This window comes from Podarcis melisellensis, assembly GCF_964234715.1.
Source record: "Podarcis melisellensis genome assembly, chromosome: 14".
NCBI classification, from domain to species: Eukaryota; Metazoa; Chordata; class Lepidosauria; order Squamata; family Lacertidae; genus Podarcis; species Podarcis melisellensis.
The window spans coordinates 39761278-39784778 of NC_138546.1; the positions used below are offsets into that span (position 1 = coordinate 39761278).

Below are 23501 nucleotides of genomic sequence, written 5' to 3' on the forward strand. Positions count from 1 at the left end.
TTGTCAATTACTTTGAGGTTTTCTACAATCAAGTGATATATTAACTGCTAGACAGACACAGAAACTCAGCCCATGCACACAAACTTTTTCAAAAGCCTGTCCCATCATGGAAGAGCATGATTTTTGAAAAGAAGTTGGAACTTCACATTGCAGGGACTTGCTTATGATCACACTGCTGGTCATTGGAAAGATCACAGGATCTTTCTGCCTAATGCTTCTGTTTCCAGAGCATCTAGTTTCCGATTTTTCAGACCCAGGACCTACCTCAATGTAAAACTTAACACAGGGATTTTTTCTTAATTTTTCTACCTTACCTGCAGTAGTGCTACCACTGTGACCCACATTAGATCAGACTGTGACATTGGGAAATAAAAACCATCCCTACTCCTATCGACTTATTCTTCTTTACAAGTTCACTCTCCACTCATGCCACATTTTTACTACCTTCACAACTATGAGAAGTTCCATAGTTCCACTAAGAGTGTCCGAAAGTCTTTTTGGTGGTGGCTCCACTAGTAGCTGCCTGGTTGGCATTGACCTGTGTCAGGGCCTTTTCAATGGCAGTTTCCTGATTGTGGGATGCCCTTCCTAGTGTGATGTGCCTGTCTCCTTCCTTGTTAACTTTCAGGAGGAATTTTAAGACATTCCTGTTTACCCAGGCATTTGATGGATGAAATATCTGTTCCTAGCAAGCCTAAGAGAACAGCCTCAGCCCAGTATACCTGAAGGAGCATCTCCACTCCCGCTGTTCAGCCCAGACACTGAGGTCCAGTGGCAGTTCCCTCGCTGTGAGAAGTGAGGTTACAGGGAACCAGGAAGAGGGCCTTCTTGGTAGTGGCGTCTGCCCTGTGGAACGCCCTCTCATCAGATGTCAAGGAAATAAACATCTACCTGACTTTTAGAAGGCATCTGAAGGCTGCCCTGTTTAGGGAAGTTTTTAACGTTTGATGTTTTACCGTGTTTTTAAAATTCTGTTGGAAGCCACCCAGAGTGGCTGCGGAAGCCCAGCCACATGGGCAGGGTATGTATGTATGTATGTATGAATGAATGAATAAATAAAATATTATTACAGTGGTGCCTCGCAAGACGAAAATAATTCGTTCCATGAGTCTCTTCGTCTAGCGGTTTTTTCGTCTTGCGAAGCAACCCTATTAGCGGCTATTAAAGGCTTAGCGGCTCAGTGGCTAAAAGGCTATTAGCGGCTTAGCGGCTTAGAAAAAGGGGGGGAGTGAAAAAAATCGCAAGACTCGCAAGACGTTTTCGTCTTGCAAAGCAAGCCCATAGGGAAATTTGTCTTGCGAAGCACATCGAAAAACGGAAAACCCTTTCGTCTAGCGGGTTTTTCGTCTTGCGAGGCATTCGTCTTGCGGGGCACCACTGTATTATTATTTATTTACTTATATGTGTATGTAAATACAATCATGCACCTCCAGAAGGTTGCCCAGAATGGAACATGATACTTGGGGCAAAAAGGGTTCCCTGCCCCAATTTACAATCTATGGGGTTGACTGTAGGACAATTTTATGCAAAACTCACCACCCTTTGCTGAAAAGCCAAGATGATACCATTTCAAATACTGGAAGAATGTAACAATATCTTCCCTCATGCTTCCAAGAAATTGTTGGCTCTGATCTCTTGGGCGCCTCCTGGTCCCATGGGGAAGGTGGCCTTGTTCACAAGACTGAGCTAATTGCAGTCTGTTGAAAGATTGATCTCATGGGACTGAGTTCAATACATGCCTAGGCCCCCAAATCAGGGTGGGAACCCATGAACTGTGTTGTGCAGTAAATATTCATGGAAAATTGAAGTCTGTTATGCAAGTGAGATAATTGGGACTGACCAAGGGTTTCGAATATCCAAAAGTTAAACCTCCATGGGGGCCCATTGTTCACATACATATGGAATAAAACCAGTACTTTGTAAGCTCCCTGGGGCAGGGACTTGAATTTCACTTATGTTAATAGGTAAAGCGCCGTGTACAATTATGGTGCTATGGGCAGGATCCAAGTTAAGGCATTTTAAATTCCCGTTGATTTAAATGGGACAGCTATTTATTTATTTAAATAAATATAAACCACACTTTTTAAGAATGTCAGACATCAGTAAACACTGGTTGGTGAAGCATCTCTGGTTTGAAAATTCTGCCTGAATAATAGGAGTTTTTACAAGATGCCCGAAAATGACTCCTGATGAACTTCCATTGGCACGGAGTTCCGCAGGACAGGGTCACAAGGCAGTAAAAGCTCGGGCCCTGGTAAAAGGCTAGCTGAACTTCAGGGTCATGTGGGGCCACTAAAAATGACCCACAAGAAGACCCCAGCAACCGAGGTGGAACATGAGGGATCGGGCAGCGCTTAAGGTTTATGCTGTAAACCGCTTTCAGATTTTTATTAAAAATATAAAGCGGTATAGAAGTTTTATTTATTTATTTATTTATTTTAAAAAGGTACTATGGGTCGAAGTTGTTTAGGTCACTGGTCTTCAGCTGGTGGGGTGGACAACCCACTAGTGAGTTGCAGCCTGATCCAAAGTGGGTCACAATAGACGTGCTACCACCATGCAAATATATGGTAAAAGGTTAAGAAATGGGTCCCCAAATACATGGGTTCTGAATCTGCAAAGATTGAAGATACCTGCTTTAGGAGACTTAATTATGTACCTGATCAAAATATTAAATCTCTACATTAAAAGGTAAAGGGACCCCTGACCATTAGGTCCAGTTGTGACAGACTCTGGGGTTGCAGCGCTCATCTCGCTTTATTGGCCGTTGGAGCCGGTGTTTTTCTGCAGACAGCTTCTGGGTCATGTGGCCAGCATGACTAAGCTGCTTCTGGCGAACCAGAGCAGCACACAGAAACGCCGTTTACCTTCCCGCCAGAGCGGTACCTATTTATCTACTTGCACTTTGACGTGCTTTTGAACTGCTAGGTTGGCAGGAGCTGGGACCGAACAATGGGAGCTCACGCCGTCATGGGGATTCAAACCACCAACCTTCTGATTGGCAAGCCCTAGGCTCTGTGGTTTAACCCACAGCATTAGTGGGACTTAAATGTGGCTGCATTGGGCTGGATTCGCATTCTACAAAGAAGTTCAGAGTATGTTCATACATGTTTAATGTGCAACCACCACATTGCCACTGCTTTAGTTTTAACCCATGCTCGTGTGGAGGTTATCATTAATGCAAGTGTGGAGGTTTTGGATTTACAGAGAACGCAGTGCTCGGAAGATGGGGGGAGTCCACTAGATCTATGGAAACATGTATTTGGAATTTGGATTTTGTATATTATAAACTTAATAAAAATTATATTAAAAAAAAAAACAACTGGAATCCACAAACTGCTTCAAATTCAGCTTTGGCTTGTTCCTACAGTGACGATGTCATCATAAGAGCGAACAGGGACAAATTAAAAATGCGGAAGACCTGTTAAATGGTTAATTGCACCTGACAAATTGCGGTGCATGTTCTTACTACTTGCAGTCATAATAACTGTTGGTCAAGAATCATGTGGGCAGCAGGAGGCAGATACCGTATTTTTTGCTCTATAAGACTCACTTTTCCCCTCCTAAAAAGTATGGGGAAATGTGGAGTGAATGCAGGCTGCGCAGCTATCCCAGAAGCCAGAACAGCAAGAGGGATTGCTGCTTTCGCTGCGCAGCGATCCCTCTTGCTGTTTTGGCTTCTGAGATTCAGAATTTTTTCCCCCCTTGTTTTCCTCCTCCAAAAACTAGGTGCGTCTTGTGGTCTGGTGCGTCTTATAGAGCAAAAAATATGGTAGATGCCATCAATAACGGGCAAAAGATTCCTGCATTGCAGGGGGTTGGAGCCTCGTGGTCTCTTCCAACTCTTCCATTCTATGATTCTCTCCATACTGGTAAGCCAAGGACACATACCAGCCAGGCAAAAGGATTCCACAGGGGTGGGGAGGTTGTGCAGCGTGCACGAGAGAGTCCTGAGGGGCTAGATACGAGGCCTGGAAAACTGCATTTGGCCTGCAGTCTGGAGGTTCCCCACCCCGGCTTAGCTATTTGTTGACTTACTGATTTTGGAATTTAAAAATTGAAATAAATAAAGCCCAGTAGTCGCTCAGCAATTTCTCCACCATTAGGCTAAATGCACAGGACCCTTGCGTGGCAGAGAAAAGCAAAGGTGAACATGGTGGTTTTATATTGGCAGCGCTAACAAATAATTTTAAGCGGCACCCTATGTTAAAAAGTCAAATTGGCTAGTACTGCCTAGCGCATGAGTAGGCAAACTAAGGCCCGGGGGCTGGATCCAGCCCAATCGCCTTCTATATCCAGTCTGCGGACGGTCCGAGAATCAGAGCATTTTTACATGAGTAGAATGTGTCCTTTTATTTAAAATGCATCTCTGGGTTATTTGTGGGGCATAGGAATTCGTTCATCCCCCCCCCAAATAGTCCGGCCCTCCACAAGGTCTGATGGACAGTGGACCAGTCCCCTGCTGAAAAAGTTTGCTGACCCTTGACCCCTGGCCTAGCATTTGGAAGGCACTGGTGGTGACCTGGAGACCCTCCTTCACTTTCCTCCAGTCTTTCCAGGGGGACGCATTTAGTAACATTAAGTAACTGGAAGCTGCAGTTAGTGCAGAGTACTGCAGCACAATTACTGATGGGTGAAGCGTTGTCACCCTGTAACCCCTGTGCTCAGAGAGATCTGTACTGGCTGCCGATTTGCTACTGTGTTAGGTTCAAGGTGTTGTTACTGTTAGTTGTTGTTTAGTCGTTTAGTCGTGTCCGACTCTTCGTGACCCCATGAACCAGAGCACGCCAGGCACTCCTGTCTTCCACTGCCTCCCGCAGTTTGGTCAGACTCATGCTGGTAGCTTCGAGAACACTGTCCAACCATCTCGTCCTCTGTCATCCCCTTCTCCTTGTGCCCTCCATCTTTCCCAACATCAGGGTCTTTTCCAGGGAGTCTTCTCTTCTCATGAGGTGGCCAAATACAGTAAACCGAATAGCAACTCGAGACCAGTTTACCTATGAGATTGTCTCACCCCTTTTCTTTCAGCAGAACTAGCACTGTAAGAACTTGATCTATTAGTGTGGCACCACCAACACTTCGAAGCTATTTGCCTATTGAAATCAGGCACGCACCTTCACTGTACTCTTTGCAGCATATTTTTATTTAGACAAGACAGGTGCTTAGAAAGCTGGTGCCAGTTTTAATTTCCTTCTCAGTCTATTCCTCTTTTAACTTTCTGAAAGATTTAAATTATTGTTAATTTTTTCTTATTGATAATTTTATTGTTTTATATTTTCTTATAAACCACTTTTTTGTTTTTACAGCCAAGCAGTGTATGCCTTTTAAATAAACAAACACAGTGGCTTAAAGAATGAAGGCATATGCCTAAAGCTCGCTTGGTGACTTGGAGTCACTGGTCATGACTTGGCCCAACCTACCTCACAGGGTTGTTGTAAAGATACAGTTGAGGGGACAGAAGGAGCCATGTATGTCACACAAGCATACTGATATATAGGGTTGATTTTGTGGTGGTGGTTGCTGTTGATATTGTGTTGTATCCAATGTAGCAGTAAGCTCAACTCGCTAGTTTTGTGGGCAAAATATTTTGCGCTGGCAGAACACTGTGTACAGTGGTACATTGGGTTACATACGCTTCAGGTTACAGATGCTTCAGGTTACAGTCTCCACTAACCCAGAAATAATACCACGGGTGAAGAACTTTGCTTCAGGATGAGAACAGAAAACGTGCTCCAGCGGCGTGGCAGCAGCAGGAGGCCCCATTAGCTAAAGTGGTGCTTCAGGTTAAGAATAGTTTCAGGTTAAGAACAGACCCCCGGAACGAATTAAGTATTTAACCCAAGGTACCACTGTAAAAGCAGCTCGCTGGCAACTCTGTTGTGCAGTAGAGTGTGCAATCTGTTGCACTATGAGTCTCCACTAGTGCAATTGTTGCATCGGATTGCTCTGTTGTGCAACATTAAAATCCACAAGTCTGCTAGCACAACAGCCCTTATACTGGTAGACAGAGAATACTGGATACACACCAAGATCACTATTTCTAATTGTCTTGATTCCCCCCTCTCCCCCAATTGCTATACTTATTGTTCGTTTGCTATATTGCTATATCATTTTTGGAGGGAAAGTGGGATGTAAATAAACAGACAAAGAATATAGTTGTAGTGAACAACTCTCCTGCCCACCACTTGCCAGGGTTTAAAAGAGGCTGCCTTTGAAAAGTCTACCCTTTTCGCACTTTGCCTGCCAAAAGAAGTGACAGAGGACTTTTAATCATTTGGGTTAAACTAAGGTTACCAGATTTTTTTCAAAGAATCCGGAGACTTCTTTTTTTTTGAAAAGAGAGAATAAAGTTTTTTATAAAGTTATTTAAAAAGAAATATTAAGAAGTAATATCTTCTCTTCTGCGGTCTCCTTCTGTCTTCCTGCCTCTGGACCCTGGCCCGCTCTCTTGGAGTGCTAGCTGCCGTGGAGTAGGCTCGGGTCGGGCCTGGGCTCGGCCACGTGTCCTTGCCCTCCCGGTGCTCTCCTACCTCTCTTCCTCAGCGGTGGCAGCAGTGCGGCAAGGTTGGGGCTCCCTTCTTTTTTCTCCTTCCTCTTTCTCTCTCTTCCTTCTCCTTCTCCTTTCCTCCCTGAGTTGGCTCCAGGGTTTTCGTGGTCCCGGAGCGCCACTGGGCAGTCAGCTGGGTGGCCGGGCGCTCTTGTACCCAGCTCAATTTGGGACGCAGGTGTGTGTGTCAGCGGCATCCCCGGTTCCGCCTCAGCAGTGGCGGCAGCAGCAGCAGCAGTCTCAGCAGCCCAGAGCCAGCCTGGTAGCACAGTTGGCTCTGGCTGGTTTCAGGAGCTGCTCGCTGCCATGGCGCTCGCCATTTTGCCTCGCCAGAAGTCCCCATATGATGTGTCTTGTGCCGTTGAACCAATCATGCAACATTCATTCGCTACTAATAAATCTACAACACTTAAAATATAAATCTGGGGACATTAAATGAAATCCAGGGACATTCCGGGGACAGATTTCTAAATCCAGCGACTGTCCCCGGGAAAGGGGACATCTGCTAACCATAGGTTAGCATGAATTCTTGTGTTCTCTTTAGACATGAACTCTTTAGACATGAACTCTTGTGTTCTCTGTCCTGACACTGCATTTGAAGCAGTGTAGTGCCACACTGTACAGTCACAGCTTCTCCCCCTCAAAGAATTCTGGGAGCTGTAGTTTGATAAAGGTGCTGATAGCTGTTAGGAGAAGACCCTTGTCCCCCTTACAGAGCTACAATTCCCAGAATTCTTGGGAAAAGAGGGATGGACTGCTAAACTAGTCTGAGAATGGTAGCTGGGGGGGGGGAATGATATTGTTTAGTCATTTAGTCGTGTCCAACTCTTCGTGACCTCATAGACTAGAGCACGCCAGGCACTCCTGTCTTCCATTGCCTCCCGCAGTTTGGTCAATAGGGGAATAGGGGTCATTTGGGGAATGGGGTGTCCTAACGCCTCTCAGCATGGGTGGTGCTGTGGTCTAAACCACAGAGTCTAGGGCTTGCCGATCAGAAGGTCGGCGGTTCGAATCCCCGCGACGGGGTGAGCTCCAGTTGCTCTGTCCCTGCTCCTGCCAACCTAGCAGTTCCAAAGCATGTCAAAGTCAAGTAGATAAATAGGCACCGCTCCGGCGGAAAGGTAAACGGTGTTTCTGTGCTCTGCTCTGGTTTGCCAGAAGCGGCTTAGTCATGCTGGCCACATGACCCAGAAAAACTGCCTGCGCACAACCGTTGGCTCCCTCTGCATTAGCTGTCAACTTTCAGATTTGAAAATAAGCGATCAGCAGCCTCACCTGTCCCGGGGACAGTCCACGGGATATCTAACTATCTGGGATAGCAGCGGGAAACGGCGCTGGAATAAGGGAATTACCTGCAAAAAAGGGGAAGGTTGACAGCTATGCCCTCTGCCAGTAAAGCGAGATGAGCGCCGCAACCCCAGAGATGTCTGCAACTGGACCTAATGGTCAGGGGTCCCTTTCCCTTTTTAACGCCTAATGAACTGCACTTCCCAGCATTCTTTGTGGGGGAAGCCTTGGCTGTGTTAAAGTGGCATAATGATACTGCTTTAAATGTATAGTGCAGATGAGGCGTTATATAAGCCAGGAATCGCCAACTATCTACCCTTCAGGTTCCTTCACCCCGTCAGCGGAGGAGGTGAAGAGTTTGGGTTAGAACCTGCTGCCATGGCTTCCCTGCGGTCAGGCGGGCACAAGCTCTTGGCACCAGGGTGTCCTTCGCTTCGTGGGTCAGCCTTTCGGGATCACAGGAAAGGTTAATCTGCCGTCTAGACGCCTTTGCCAAGCCCTTGGGTGCCCGTCCTTGCCCGCGCCGCCCTGAAGGAGCGCAAGGCGGCAGTGCCAAGCCGGAGGTCGGGGGGGGGGGGGAGAGCGGCGCTTGCGCCAGCATCCTCCCCTTTCTCTCTCCCCCCCCCCCCCCGGCGCCGCTTTGGTTTGCGCTGCGTTCTGCTAAAAGGCGCGCAAAAGAAACCGAAGCAAAAAAAAAAGTTGTGAGGCGAGAGGAATGCGAGGAGACGCGTCGTGCGCGCCAAGAGGGAACTCGCGTCTCTCTCTCTCCCTGTGTGTTTTTTTCCAACCGGGTTTTGTTTTGGCTAAATTTCCCCCCACTTCCCTCTCGCGAGAAAGGAAAGAGGGAGGGGGGCTGTAAAGACGCCGCGCAGACGATACTTGAAGAGGTTGGGGTGGGGGGGAGAAGGGAATAGAGAAGAAGAAAAAAAAAGAGGGGAGGGGAAAAGGAGGAGGAGGCGAAGGAGGAGAAGGCAGACGGAGGAGAGCAAGGAAGGAAGAAGGAGACGGCAGGCGGCACAAGCAGTGCTGGATGCAGCGGCCACGGCTAGCAGAACAGTCCTCCTCGCACCACCTCGGCCGGCAGCAGCAGCCTCAGCAGGAGACTCTCCCGTGGGCGCAGGTCCTTCAAACCTTCGAAACAAAACGGGGGTGGGAAGCGGGGAGCTTTGAAGCTTCCCCAGAGGTGTCCCGCAAGTGACAGGCGCCTCCTGGAAGGCGCTGGCTGCCTGAGGAGAACTTTTGGCGCGGGGAGGCTCCGAGGGCAGCTGCTCGGATGCTCCGGCGAGGCGAGCTCAACTGAGGAGAAGGGCGCGCGGCTCGGCGCTCCCCCGGGGGAACGGGGAGGCGGCATGCATGGCCAGAGAGGGGCAGCCAGGAAAAGGGTGGCGGTGGAGGCGGCGGTTGTGGGAGCGAGCCTGTTGCCGGTGGCGCCGGGGCGATGCTGTCGCCTCTTCCCCCCATCTCATAACGGTTCCTTTTTCTCCCTCCCTCTTTCCTAAGCTAGCCAGTGGAGAGTCTCTGCTGAAGCCCAGCTGCCCCGGGAGCGGAGGAGGCAGGCAGGCAGCAGGCGAGCCCCCTTGCAGCGGCGCGGGCGCGATCCGAGTGCAAGGAGGGTGGGTGGAAAGCTTGGAGGACGAGGAGAGGAGCCGCCGGCGTCGTCGCCACCACCACCACCGGCAAGATGCGGCCGGCCGGGCTGCTGCTGCTGAGGTTCACGCTGGGATTTATTGTGCTGCTGGTCGCCTGCTCTTCCCCTCCGGGCGGAGGAGCTGCCGAAGGCAGTTTGGAAACGGACGTGGTCGCCGCCGCCGCCGCCGCCGCGAAGGAAACCAGCAGCCGAGCCAGCCGGTCCAAGAGGAGAGGGCAGGCGGGAGGCGCCGCGGGGCACGATGCGCTCAAAGGGTAATTGCCTGGAATGACGCGCGGGACGGGTGCCCGGCCGGTGCGCGGGGAGGGAGGGGAAGGGGACGGGGGAAGAAGTTGCCTGATACCCAGGTCAGATTGTTTGCCAACCTAGCCCAGTACGGTCTGCTCTGGCTGGCAGCTACTCTCCAGAGGTCTTTCCCCACCATCAACTCACCGATCTTCTTAAAACTGGGTTTGAATCTGGGGCTTTCTTCTGCATGCGGCTCCTCAGCTAGGATGCTAGACTGCTCCGGATTCACTCCTTGCCTTGCATTAGAACACATGCTTTGCATCCAGAAGGGTTTGATTCCAGGCAGCTTTACCACAAAGGATGTTAGCCATGGTGGGAAAGACCTTTGGCAGAGTTCTTCTGTGCTAGATGGTCTGATTCCCATGCAATGCAAAAGTGAGCTTGGCAGCACTCCTCCTCTTCATCTTCTATTTTTTTCTGACATGAGCTGACATGGGCCAGAGCAGGGGTGACTGCTGTACTACAAATCCCATCATTCTTGACCATTGGCCATGCAAACTGGAACTGGTGGAAGTTGGACTTCCTTGTTAGAATGAACCCATTGGATGTGACAGGTTTCTGTTGGTTTTCCTGAGCTGAACCCTGGAAATACAACCTAGCAAGAAATGATTAAAGTTCCCTGGGCAGGTACAGCTTCTTGCTTTATCTGTCCCACAGTTGAGTTGTAGAGTTGTCCCTACAGTCTGGTAATTAAGGAACTGTAGTTCAGGGATGTGCTTTACAGGCAGAAAGGAACCAAGTTCAACCCCTGGAACGTCCAGTTCAGAAGGATCAGGTAGCCAGCAAGATGAGAGATGACCATTGCCAAAAAATATTGGGCTACATAGTCTGACTTGGTATAATGGAGTTTCCTGTGTTGATTAGGGAATGGGCTTTATTCACAAGGACTGTGAAGGTTGGGGGATTGCTGGAGAAAACAGATCCTGGTGTACCTTTTGGGTGGATAGTGTGGGGAGAGGTTGACTAGTGTCTGGCCCACCTGGTGTGTTGCTAAGTCGTGCTACCTTCCCTTGCTTTTGAAATCCGTAGAGAACTCTTGGTTTAAAGCATGTACTCATTTTCCCACTCTTGCCTATAGACATACACAGCCTAATTCAGATACCTACTTTGCCAGCAAATATATTTGAGGGGTGAGCAGGGTATGTATGTGCGAATGCTTAATGCACTGGTGCAGTGATATTATAAATTGCTCTGTTGGCTTAATTGGGGACATGATAGCTCAGATAGATGGTTTTGCCTAAGTAACTCCCTCCACACCTACCAACAAGCCACTCAGTGACCAAACTACTGGCTCATGGCCACTTTGCTCCTCCCTGGCCCTTTTATCTCAGCACAGCATGGCACCTTAGCCAAGTTTAGCTTTGCATGTTGCCTCAACCTGGAATCGTGGTTAATCTCTCTCCTAAACCACAAGCCAAGAACTACAAGGACTACAGCATTGGCTTAGCTGCCAAACTGCACTGAGCTAAAAGAGCTGGAGAAGAGCAAAGTGGCTGTGGTCGCCTCCCTGGAAACCAATCCTTTCGTTCTAAACCACGGTTTAGCTTGGCACTACGTGCGAAAGCTGCTTCTAGATGGGACAGGAGCAGGGCAGCTTGACACAAATGATTAGTGCAGATGTATTGGTTGTGTGGGATACGTTGTATCCTTTGAGTAGCTCTAAGCTTATAGTTCCACAGTCATTTTAATGTGCACCTCAGCTGAATATGAGTGGTCTTGTGCAAACCTTCCTCCATCCATACCTTGACAGCTAGTGCAAAATAACCTTCAGGTGGATTGTGCCCTTGCATTGGGAATTAATCTTCCTCCAAACTGGGGTATCTACTGATCCTGGTGTTGGGTGGTCAGTAGCAGATGCTGCTCATCTGACCTGCTGCATACTGGGAGGTAGCAGGCAAGGGAGTGGGCAGTTCGGTGCTGTGGAAACCTACTGGCAAGAGTGCCAGGAGTGGCTCCACAGTATTTTTGCACCTGCCAACCTCACTCTCTCCCTTCCCCCTCTACCTCCTGGTAAGCTGTAGTGATGCGACCAACCCAGAGCTCAGGTGACTGTCAGTGCCCCACCATGGTGGGTGTTATTTTATCCCTTCTTTCTCCTTCAGAATGTGCCTGGGCTCACTTACTAGAGTCAGCTACAGCTAACTGTTCTGCCAGCATCTTTGACATCTCATTCTGCTAATTTGCCCTCTTGTTTATCTTGCTTAAACTGTACAGTTGCAATCCTATGCAAACTCGCCGGGACTGGGATAAGGTCCCATTAAACTCAGAGTGACTTGTGTATGTATGGACGCATGATGTAAGTGGCTTGCATGTGGAACATCTAGATTGGTGGCAGTTGGTGGATGCATCCGCATTGTTCTGTGTTTGGAGGCAAGAGAGTAAGGGGTTGACTTCCTTTATTTGCAATGCCAGAACAGGGAAGTATGATCTTGCAGAGCATCAGTGGGTGCTAATTGTTTGTTTGTTTGTTTTGCAAATTTGACAAGCTAACTCAAAGCAGAGATGGCTTTTTGAAGAGGGGAGCAATGTCTGTCTGTGTGTGTCTGAGAGAGAGAGAATGTTCAATGTGTGTTTCATGTAAAATTTCTAAAGAATGCAGTCTTGACTAGCCTTGTGACCTCATAAGAGTTCCCAGTTTGATCAGAATTGTGAATTTTGGATTTTTCTGTTTCTGGGGAGGCTGCGATGTGGTGCGAGCATATACAAAGTTAGAGTGCATGGAAATCAATTAGTGTTGCCTTCTGAATGTTGCTTGCTATCTTCTGGATAACACCTTTGCTGATCTCCTATAAAAATGGTTTGGGGATCAGTTTAGCGCAGGACTGGGGAACTGTAGAAATTATAGAACTGTAGAGTTGCAAGGGACCCCACGGATCATCTAGTCCAGTGATGGCCAAACTTGACCCTCCAGCTGTTTTGGGACAACTCCCATCATCCCTAGCTAACAGGACCAGCGGTCAGGGATGATGGGGATTGTAGTCCCAAAACAGCTGGAGGGTCAGGTCAAGTTTGGCCATCACTGACCTAGTCCAATGCCTTGCAACGCAGGAATATGCAGCTGTCCCATAGAGGGATAAAACCTGCAACCTTGGCATTATCAGCATTATGTTCTAACCAGCTGAGTTATGCAGGCTCCTGTGACCCTGGACTGCAATTCTCATCATCCCTGTGCATTGACTGTGAAGGGCGGAGCTGGTGGAAGTCCAACATCTGAAGGGCCACGGGTTCCCCCACTCATGTTTCATTTTACTCCTTTTCATAGTCATACCTCGAGTTACAGACGCTTGAGGTTGCATTTTTTCGGGTTACGGACCCGCCGAAACCTGGAAGTACTGGAACGGGTTACTTCCGGGTTTCAGCAGTCGCGCATGTGCAGAAGCTCTAAATCACGCTTTGCGCATGTGTGTGCAGAAGCACAGAATCGCAACCCGCGCATGTGCAGACACGCCACTGCGGGTTGTGAACATGCATCCCGCATGGATCTCATTCGCAACCCAAGCGTCCACTGTATATAAGCCTGTGATGACTGCAGGAATTGCATTCTTCCAGTGTTTTGTGCTCATCTTTTGGTTTTGCCTTACCAAACTGTTTTGCAGTGTTACACGGCTGCACAGGCTAATGTTTGGTATGTCCATGATGTGATGTTTCACATGAGTCCCTGGGCTGCCTTCCCAGTGCCATTCCTTTTGACTCCAAAGTTGTCAAAACTCTGGCAAGAGGAGGCCACCTTAAGTGAATGTGAAAAATGGTTTAAGCCTCCTTTAAGCATTACCAAGAGGAAACAAAGCCAGGAAGGTTATATTCTTTAGTTGTTTACTTTGCAAAGAGGCAATTGCTAAATATCCTATGGCCCTTGGTTGAAGTAAGCTTTGCAGGGATGCTTGAATTAATTTAAATCTGCCTTTCGCACACTAATTTTAATGGAGCTTGACAGGATTATAGGTAATAGGTTTGATATTATAGTTAATAGGTTCAGTTACAACGTAATTTTAGGTTTCCCTGGCCCTTTCTTTTTGCTCCTTTTCTGTTCCTTTGTGTATGCCCTGTATTATTTTGTGGGTTTCTTTTAGATCAGTTTAAGAATACTTGCATTGATTAAGCAAGGAAATAGAACCAGTATGACGTAGTTGTTGGAGTGTTGAACCTAGGATGCTGGGCTCCATATTGTGGGATGTGGAACACAGAGCAGTCAAATACAACATTCCTAGAGTGGACATAAAAAGGGGGTGTCTGGACCAACCACTCGGAACTTCCTGTTCCTCCTGGGCTGGGACAGACTTCCATTGCATCTGACCAGAGGTGGGCGTGACCTCACCTGGCCAGGTAACAAAACAGCACAGGGGATGCAGCCATATCTCTTTCTGACTCCATTCCTTGAAGAAGCAACATCTTCTTAGCCTGAGATGCTCTCTTGGCTTCCAGCAGCAAGTCTTATTGGAACATGGTCCTGGTGAAGGCTTAAACATAGGAATGGCAAAGCACTTTACCCCCCAAAAACCCAGAGTCCTTTTTGTTGGGGATAATTCAGATGGAAATTACCAGGTTTCAGAAAAGGTTATTTATGGCATGCCACTACTGCGGCCTGTGTTTTGTTAGCCCAAAAATGAAAAATGAGCGAGGTCCCAACTAAAGAAGAATGGCAACTTAAACTGATGGAATATGCACAGCCTGTGGATCTAACATATAGAATAAGAGAACAAGAAGAACATATGTTTAAAGAAGACTGGAAAATGTTTATTGAATATATGGGGGGAAATAGCGTACACTTGAAAATGTTGGCAGCATTAAGATAAATTCAGCAGTGTAAATAAGTTTTGATGGATGTAATAATGGAATACTGAATGGCTTGGTTTATATAAAATATGCAGGGATTTTTGTTATGCAAAAGGAACCATGGACGGAGAAGAAGGGAAGTCATTGATATTTTAAGGTTGGTTAAATGAACGTTCTAAATTGTAAAACAGAAAATTACACACACTAGGGATGCTGAACCCTGTGGCCCAACAGATGTTGCCTGACTACAACTCGCCTCATCCCTGACCATTGGACAGACTACCCAGGGCTGATGTGGGCTGCAGTGCTGCAGATTCCATATCCTTGGTCTAGTTGCCTTAGAAAGGACCATAGAGTTGGAAGCGACCCTTGGAATCATCTAGTCCTACTCCCTGCAGTGCAGGAATATGAAACTGTCTCTTACGGGGATCGAACCTGCAACCTTGGTGTTATCAGCACCACGCTCTAGCCAGCTGAGCTATCCAAGCCATGCCATCACTGGTTGCTTGTCTCTGGAGATCCTGGGATTGAGTGGCCTCATGGAAGCAGTGTCAGGATGCACTCTGTGCCTCTTAATTTCATGGTATAGGTGGACACTAGAGATAATGTTGAGGACAAGCAACAGGCTTGACTCTCAGGTCTATTGTAACCTCCTGTCCCCTTTTAAGGCTTGTCTGTTGTTAGTCCTCCCAGAGAAGATGAGCCTGTGTTTGGGCATGTTCATTGGCAGGTTAGAATTGAGAACATAAAATAAACCAATGGCACAGCTAGTCCTCTTCTCTTTGTGCCTGACCAGATACCTGTCTGTGGGAAGCCTCCTAGCACAACTGCCCACCTGCAGTTTATAGCAACAGGTATTCAGGGGCATAATGTCTCTGACAGTGAGGCAGAACGTAGCCATTGTTAACTGACTGTGTTTTCTGCATTAGACATTGAGCTGTATTCAGTGCTAATCCTACTCTGAGTAAACCTGTTTAAATTAATGAAGCTAAGATAGCCATTACTACTTTTTAACTGGGCTTGGAATACTAACTTTGAAATACATTTCAACTTAGTAACCTCCTTGGCGGGAGCTACTTAACAGTATTAGATGATATCATTAAAATTTCCACAATCTTAACAGAAGCCCTAAATACTTACTAGAGATTATCTTATCTGACTGAACAAAGCTGGAGGAAATTTGTAATGATTTTAGTTGAAACTGACTGCCCAGTTATATTTAATAATATTTTGGGATTGCTTTATTCTACTTCACCTGTCTTTTAAAGTAGAAGCAACTGTTTAATCAATGTTAAAAAAAAAAAGTTCATGGAAAAGCAAAATGAATAAAATCAACCAGTAAAGGTACACATTATAACACAAAATTACAGATTAAAATCCACATCAACCTTTGTATGTCTTGAGTAAAAGGTAAAGGTACCCCTGACAATTAGCTCCAGTCACGGACGACTCTGGGGTTGCGGTGCTCATCTCACTCTATAGGCCGAGGGAGCTGGTGTTTGTCTGCAGACAGCTTCCGGGTCATGTGGCCAGCATGACTAAGCCGCTTCGGGCAAACCAGAGCAGTGACTGGAAGCGCCGTTTACCTTCCCGCCAGAGCGGTAGCTATTTATCTACTTGCACTTTGACGTGCTTTTGAACTGCTAGGTGGGCAGGAGCAGGGACCGAGCAAAGGGAGCTCACTCTGTCGCGGGGATTCAAACTGCCGGCCTTCTGATCAGCAAGCCCTAGGCTCTGTGGTTTAGACCACAGCATCACCCGCATCCCTATGGCTTGAGTAGGGTTCCTCAAATGGAAAAGTTTTTATTGGGTGCTGGAAAGAATGCAGAGAATACACCTGCCTATTGACCATTGGGCGTGTGTGTGTGTGGAGAGAGATCCAGAATGTAGAAGCTGGCTACACTAAATATTGGGTCCTTATGAGTGTAGAGAGAACATTATGTGGTGCTTTTAGAAATGCCAGTTCTGCAGTGGCGTAGCGTGGGGGGTGCAGGGGGGGCCGGCCGCACCGGGCGCAACATCTGGGGGTTAGGGTTAGGGGGCGCAAATCCACGGGTTAGGGGGTGCAAATTACTTGCCTTGCCCCGGGTGCTGACAACCCATGCTACGCCACTGCAGTTCTGCCAACCAAAATGGTTGAGTTGTCAAATATGGGGTGCGGTGATCCTTTAGGTAAACTGGTCCCAAGCTGTTAAGGGCTTTATATACTAATTCTAACACTTTGAATTTGACCTGCTAACAAATTGGCACCCCGTGTAAACAGGGATTTGGTGTGCCTGACTCCTGTCAACAACTCTGCTGCTGCTGAATTCTGCTCAAACACCACTTTCTCGACCAAGTACAAGGGAATCTCACATAGAGCTTGTTGCCATAATCTAATATTGAAACCGGTGAGAAATATCACAAATGAACAATATTAGCAGTTACAGATACAGTGAGGATGTGTTGCATAAATCAAGGCTAAAACAAGATGAGAAAGCACAGGGTACAATTTGGCCAAACCCATCATATCTAATGCCCTACACTTTTCAAAGGGCGGTGGGGAGGGCAGTTTTGAGAGTGCACTTAATCTCCCCTCCCCACTGAAATAAGTGGGTCTTTAAAAAATATTTTGACTTTGTATCCTCAGATTTTGCAAGAAAATGCATACAGCCCCCCAACCTCCCAGTCCATTCTTCTCCAAAGTACAAATATATTCCGAGACCTAAGAATTACAGTATAAATCATTAGCAGATGCGGGTAGACTTTTGTTTTCATGTAACTGTAGTTTGGATAGAAAGAGCAGCGGGTGGATTGGGGGGGAAGTAGACTCCATCTGTTTTTAGAACGTTTTCTGACTTGACTCTCAAACATATGAACAGAAAGAGCTTCTTGAAACATTTCAGAAGAATAAAAGAGTTTATATCTCACGATTGTTGTTTGTGCTGTTTTTTTAAAAAACTGTGTCAAATTTGGTCAGGTTTTTTAAACCACCTTGCTATGTGTAGTGCAGAATTATTGAACTGGTCTTCATTTGAATGTTGAGATCTCATGACCCAGCATTTAAAGCCCTGCTTTGAAGCAGGGTCTTCTAGATGGTATGGGCTAAAAAACCATCCGGATACAGGGTTTAGCTCTGTATGCAAGAGTGCCAGCTTCGCCCTGCAGCCGTGGGTCAGCATGCATGGCCCTTGCACCAAAATTTGTGGGTGCCCGCCCAGCCCCTTCATGGGGAATTCTGTGGGTGCCCAGGGCCCCAGGGGGTTGGCACCTATGTGTGAAAGGAAGATGGGGAGGAGATATGTGAGTACAGTGGTACCTCTGGTTACGTACTTAATTCATTCCACAGGTCCGTTCTTAACCTGAAACTGTTCTTAACCTGAAGCACCATTTTAGCTAATGGGGCCTCCTGCTGCCGCCGCGCCGCCACTGCACAATTTCTGTTCTCATCCTGAAGCAAAGTTCTTAACCTGAGGTAATATTTCTGGGTTAGCGGAGTCTGTAACCTGAAGCGTATGTAACCCGAGGTACCACTGTATAACAACATCACGCTGGAACCGTTGTGGAGATCTCAGCTTGTTCTCATTATTGATTATCCTAATATAATTGTGGCAAGAATAGCAGGTTTGTTGCTTCCTGATGATTTGCAGTGCTGACTGGATTGCAGTATTTCATAGAAGTGTACTGTAGAATGTGTAGAGGTGATGTTGTTTGAATCTCTTGACCATGTGAGGCAGGTTGTTGCTGGACTACATCTCCCAATCATTACCATGACTATTGGCCGTGCTGGCAGGTGCTGATGGGAGCTGTAGTCCCAATAGGATTTGAAGGGCCATAGGTTCTTCATCACTGATGTGCATAGTCATGGTTAGATAAGGAAGATTCTTGCAGCAAATGGGCTAGATTCCAAATTTATTTTTTGATTTAATATTTCCTTCCATGTTGTCAGGGAACTGCCATCGGAACCAGAGGCGGAGGGAAGGCTCCAGAGAGATGCCAGAGAGGGTCCCAGTAGGGAGAGAGGCAGCCCATCTGCTGGGGAAGGAAATCAGCGTAACACCAGTGGAGAAGGGGGGCAGATGGGGGAATCGGAGAGGAGGCTCCAGGACTCCTCGCCGGAGACCAGCGGGGAGAGCACGGGTCCTCCGCTGCCCACACCCTCCCTGCGCATAAGACTTCCGCGCCGGGAGAGTAGGAGGAGACTTGGCGTCAAAGAACTTCTTTGCTGGAAGAAGTTCAAGAAACGCCCACTGACAGATTCTGCCAGCGATTGAGACAGCCACGGGTGAAAGGCTGTCCAGACAGAAAGGGTTCAACCAGGCAACCTAGCCAGGAGTGGCGGCAACTTACACACGAGCAACCCCTAGAACCATTACACATGTGTTGCCTACTGAATTATCTTGCAGGATATTTGGAATAAGGGGGCTAATATCATGAAATGTGATGCAGTAAAATTAGAACTCCTGACTTTGTTTTTATTTCTATTCCATTTTTACACCATGAAGCTCAAGGCATAGGAAGTACATCATTCCCCTCCTCCATTTTATCCTCACAACAACCCTGTGAGGATCACCCAGTGTGCTTCATGGCGTGAACTTGAATGTGTATCTTTCTGGTTCATCATTCTAATCCTGGCTTGTGAATGACCCCACAGATGTTACTTGCTTTGAGGATTTCTTACTAGCCTGCTAAAAGTCTTGTAGGTCATGTTATTTCATTTGGACTAAAAGAATTGCCTTCTATCAGCAGACCGGAGGAGGAGGAACAGACTAACCTGTCCCTCTTGTGCTAGCCTGTTAACTTTTCCAGTCTGGTTGTGGAGGAAGGAGCTTTTAAGTCTTCCTCAGCTGCCTCCAACTCTAGATAAAGCCTGGATTTTGATGGCGTATTCAGCATTTCAGGAATTGTGTGTGAGTGAGTGAGTAAGTAATTACACAAATTTACTATCCCCATGTCTGCCAAAAAAGACTTGGAGTGTGTTGTGAAATTTCTGAAGTCAGAGGCGAGTCTCATCCAGCGGTGACAGGCTGTTCTTCAATTCCCTTCGTAGCTTCTTACCTTTCCTATGATTTGCAATTAAGGTTAATCAAAAATGCAAATTAAGAAAATAGCATTCATATTACGCTTCTAAAATTCATACTTATCCCGCTTTTCTCTCCAGAAATGCAATTTGAAATGCAAACTCCTCTCCCTTCTGTGGTTCAAATCCCACTTGATTTGTAAAGGGCTAGTCTCTCAAATATCTCAGTGGTAACTCTAATATCCCAGTTTATAATTAAGGCTTATGGGTTTTTTCGTTTCCAACCAATATTTACCACTAAAAGCCTGCTTGAGAAAATCAGACTTACCATACTGGTAAATATTGGTTTAGGCGGGAAAAACCTCAAATGCTCTTTCGTTCAGCTTCTGGCTGGCACACCTGGCTGGCTGTTTTCATTGCTGACAGTGCCATGCTATGTACCCAGGCAGAGTTAGATGGCAAGATGCCTTTGAAACTGGGAGCAACATGTGAAGTCAGATGAATGCCAGAAAGGTGCACTTTCTAAAGTGACTCCTGCGTGTTGTCAGTGGGCATCTTATCAGGAAGTAGCCTGCCTTTTATGACATGTGCTTCCAGCAGGCAAAAGGAAAACAAGAATTCAAGAGAACATCAGCTCAAAAAATCTAGCAGAAAAAGAAATAAATGTCGACTCCTTGAAATTGCCTTATGGATAATCAAATAGTCACATATTTGCTAGGGGTTCATACTGTGTTTGGATAACTAGAATGTTTGGATAACTGGGTTTTTATATTATGTGCATTTTGTAGTATGCTGTTTGCCAGCCCTGGGTCTTACTGAGGCAATTGTATAGGATCAGAGATCCTGGGGTCAAGGTCAAGTATTTATTTTTATTATATTGATTTATATCGTGCCTTTTCCCCAGATTAGGACTTAAAGTGGCTTACACAAATTAAAACAACACAGGTAAAATACAGAAGGCTAAAAACATATAAAAGGTCATAGTTTAACTACAGCACTTTTTAACTATATAATTATATTTAACTATAATGATATAAACAATAATTAAAACAATATAAAAACAGATCTATTAAAATAAAGATAAAACAGCACAGCGCTACTTAAAAACAGCCAGTACCCAAATGCCTGTTGAAATATAACAGTCTTCAGTGGCCAGTGCAAGGACAAGAAAGAGTGAGCCAGTCTAGCTTTTTCAGGAAGGGAGTTCCAAAGTCTGGGAGCAGCCACCAAGAAGGCTCTCTCCATTGTTCCATTTCTGGAGGCTCAAACTTCCTTTCCTTGTTTTAGATAAAATCCTCATGATACTTCAGGGGCAAGGTTCCATACCGTCTCGCATTCCGGTCCTGACCACACCCAGACATACCGGTACTTAGCTTTTGCAGGGTAATTGCATCATGTTCCTTCAAGCCCATGTCCTGGGACCATTGGGTTGCATCTCATGTAGTGCCAAGTTAAATTTTATTTATTTATTGTATGTATATCCTGCCTTTCCTCCCCAAAGGAGCCCAGGTGGCAAACAGTCTACAATTTAAAAACAAAAACAAAGGAAAAGCATTCTAAAACAGAGCCAAACATACAAATCAAAAACACCTAAAAGCAATTTCAACCAAAAACGTACCTTCATCCAATGCTCTTGAGGTAAAGTCAGCACTTGTTGTGCTGGCAGAATGTTGTTGCACAAGGGGAAACAAGTACTGTACTTTTACAGATGTTTCACAAGAAGCTTCTGCTAGTGCAGGTGGCATTGGATTCCTTTGTTGTTCAGCCTTTAAACTCTGACATCCCTTAGCGCAAGGGCTCTTGTACTAGCAGACCAAGAAGGATGGCTATGTCCTATTTTCTCCAGTGAGGCTTAGTGCAATACAATACAGTTTTGATTTTTGCAACACTGCCTTTCTAGCCTGCCTCGATTTTACGATTGCTGTCATTGAGCAACATTCGAAACCACTATTTATGAATCAGGATCTTTTTGTTCTGTCCTTGGCAGCAGGCCCTTCAGCAACATGTTTCTTTTAACCCTTGTCTTCACTTAGTACAAATTGTGACTTGCTGCTTGTTTGTGTTGCATACGTCTCACTTTGAGCATCTTTGTGGGTGCAGCTAGGAAGCAGTGTTCTGTCAAGCTAAATCTGGCCACTATTATGTCTATTTCGTGTAGTGGAGCTACAGAGTTTGGTCATCTGCTTCCACATCAAAGCCAATAAAAGCTCTATGCTTTATAGCTATCTGGGTTCACTAGAAATACATATAGAGAGAGCGAGAGCGCACATACATAGCTAAGTGGTAGGGGAGGTGATTCCTTCGGGAGCTTGGAACACAGCCCATTAAAATAAAAAAAGTGGCACAATCCTATGCATGCTTACTTGGAAGTAATCCAACTGCATTCAGTGGGACTTACTTCCTTGTAAGTGTTTGAGGGAATGTTATGTCTACCAATACATATAGCCCACTGAGTGTGGCTTACTCTTACTAAACCTATTCTCAGCGTCAGCAGGTACTATTAATGGACATAAATGACAAATGAAAACAGAAAGGAGAGATAGAAGAGCAACACAAGCATTTTCATCCTTCAACTGTCACAAATTTGTCAGAGATATTGTCTAACTGGTGGTTATATAATAGTCAATAGTTGCATTTATTGTGTGTGTATAAAAAAAATAAATCTATGGGTTGTACCCAAGCAGTACCAGTGGAGTTCACCTGGCACAGCGACACTTTCATTTCCTCTCCTCCTCCTCCTGTGGCCCCCTAAATCATCTTTGAAGGGTCTCCACAACTATGAGGATCTGATTTTGAAGGTGTAGGGAGCTGTAGTGGAAAGACAAGTTCCATTCTGCTAATGCATGCCGCTATATATCCACTTATTTCTTTCCAGTCGTCTGTAATGGATGTGAGTAACCTTTGGCCCTCCAGATGTTGTTGAACCACAACTCTCACCATCCATGGTTACTGACCATTCTTCTTGGGGCTCATAGGACATACTTTAACAGCTCCAGGGGGGCCAAGGGCTCTCCCCTCACCATACCTGATCTATAAATGAGGCCCAATCTTCAAGGAAAGTCTCAACTGCATATAATTTACCTTAGTGAGTGTGAAGTGCTTGCTTAAAAATTATGTGCATTTAATCTGTAGAAACTGATTTGGAAGATGAGCATGGAGGGGCATAGTTCAGTAGAACACATGTTTTGCTTGTGGAAGATTCCTGGTATAAGGCTGCTTGCTGTGTACATCCAACATGGACATCCAACACTGCAGAGGATTATACCCCTCACTTTATTGTTTTTGTTATTATTTATTTAATTTATTTGTATCCCACCTTTCTCCCAAGCTGGGATTTTATGGTTTAAAAGCGTAATTCCTAAATACAAACTAATAAACATAAACTAGTTAAAACCAATAGTTAAAATACATCAAAACGTATTTAGAACCACCGGTTAAAACAGTTTGCCCTGGTAGCGTTGTCAGTGATCAGCATTGTCTGCACCTTGATTTCCAAAGGCCTGTCTAAACAGGATGGTTTTAGTTTGCCTGCAGAAGGGTAGGAAAGAGGGAGCTGATCTAACCTCTCTTGGGAGGGAATCCCACAATATGGGAGCAGCCACCAAAAAGGCTCTTCCTTGTGTCACCACTGACTGTGCTTCTGATGTTGATGCAACCAAGAGAAAGTGCTCACTTAAGGATCTTATCATCTGGGGCAGGTTCATATAGGGATATGTTTTGCAAAGATCATAAGGATCCCTGGATTCAGCAACGTTAGTAAAGAAAATTCATTTTATATGCGTGTGACACCAGATGGCACTGTGGAGTCCTGCCTGTCGCCAACGTGATTTCCCTCTTATGAGGTTTTCTGGAAGCGCTTTTTTGATGTGTCTAGATCCAGCCTTTGTCTGGGAAAATGAGGTACCTTCTATTTAATCTCTTGATGAGGAAATTCTTCACTTATTGGAAGATGGCATGGT

At 46.1% G+C, this 23501-nt stretch overlaps 1 protein-coding gene across 3 annotated transcripts in view; it reads left to right on the forward strand.

Moving 5' to 3' along the window:
- The first annotated feature begins 8797 nt into the window (after positions 1 to 8797).
- FBN1 (fibrillin 1) overlaps positions 8798 to 23501 on the forward strand; it is a 206176-nt gene continuing 191472 nt past the window's right edge. Inside the window, exons 1-2 of one of the 3 annotated variants that reach the window (XM_081888327.1) lie at positions 8798 to 8954; positions 9339 to 9736. In XM_081888327.1, the coding sequence (XP_081744453.1) occupies positions 9516 to 9736 (221 nt within the window). In that variant the 5' untranslated portion in view covers positions 8798 to 8954; positions 9339 to 9515. Of the gene's footprint in view, positions 8955 to 9334; positions 9737 to 23501 lie in introns of those variants that run through there. The other 2 variants (XM_081888325.1, XM_081888326.1) reach the window with 2 other exon arrangements.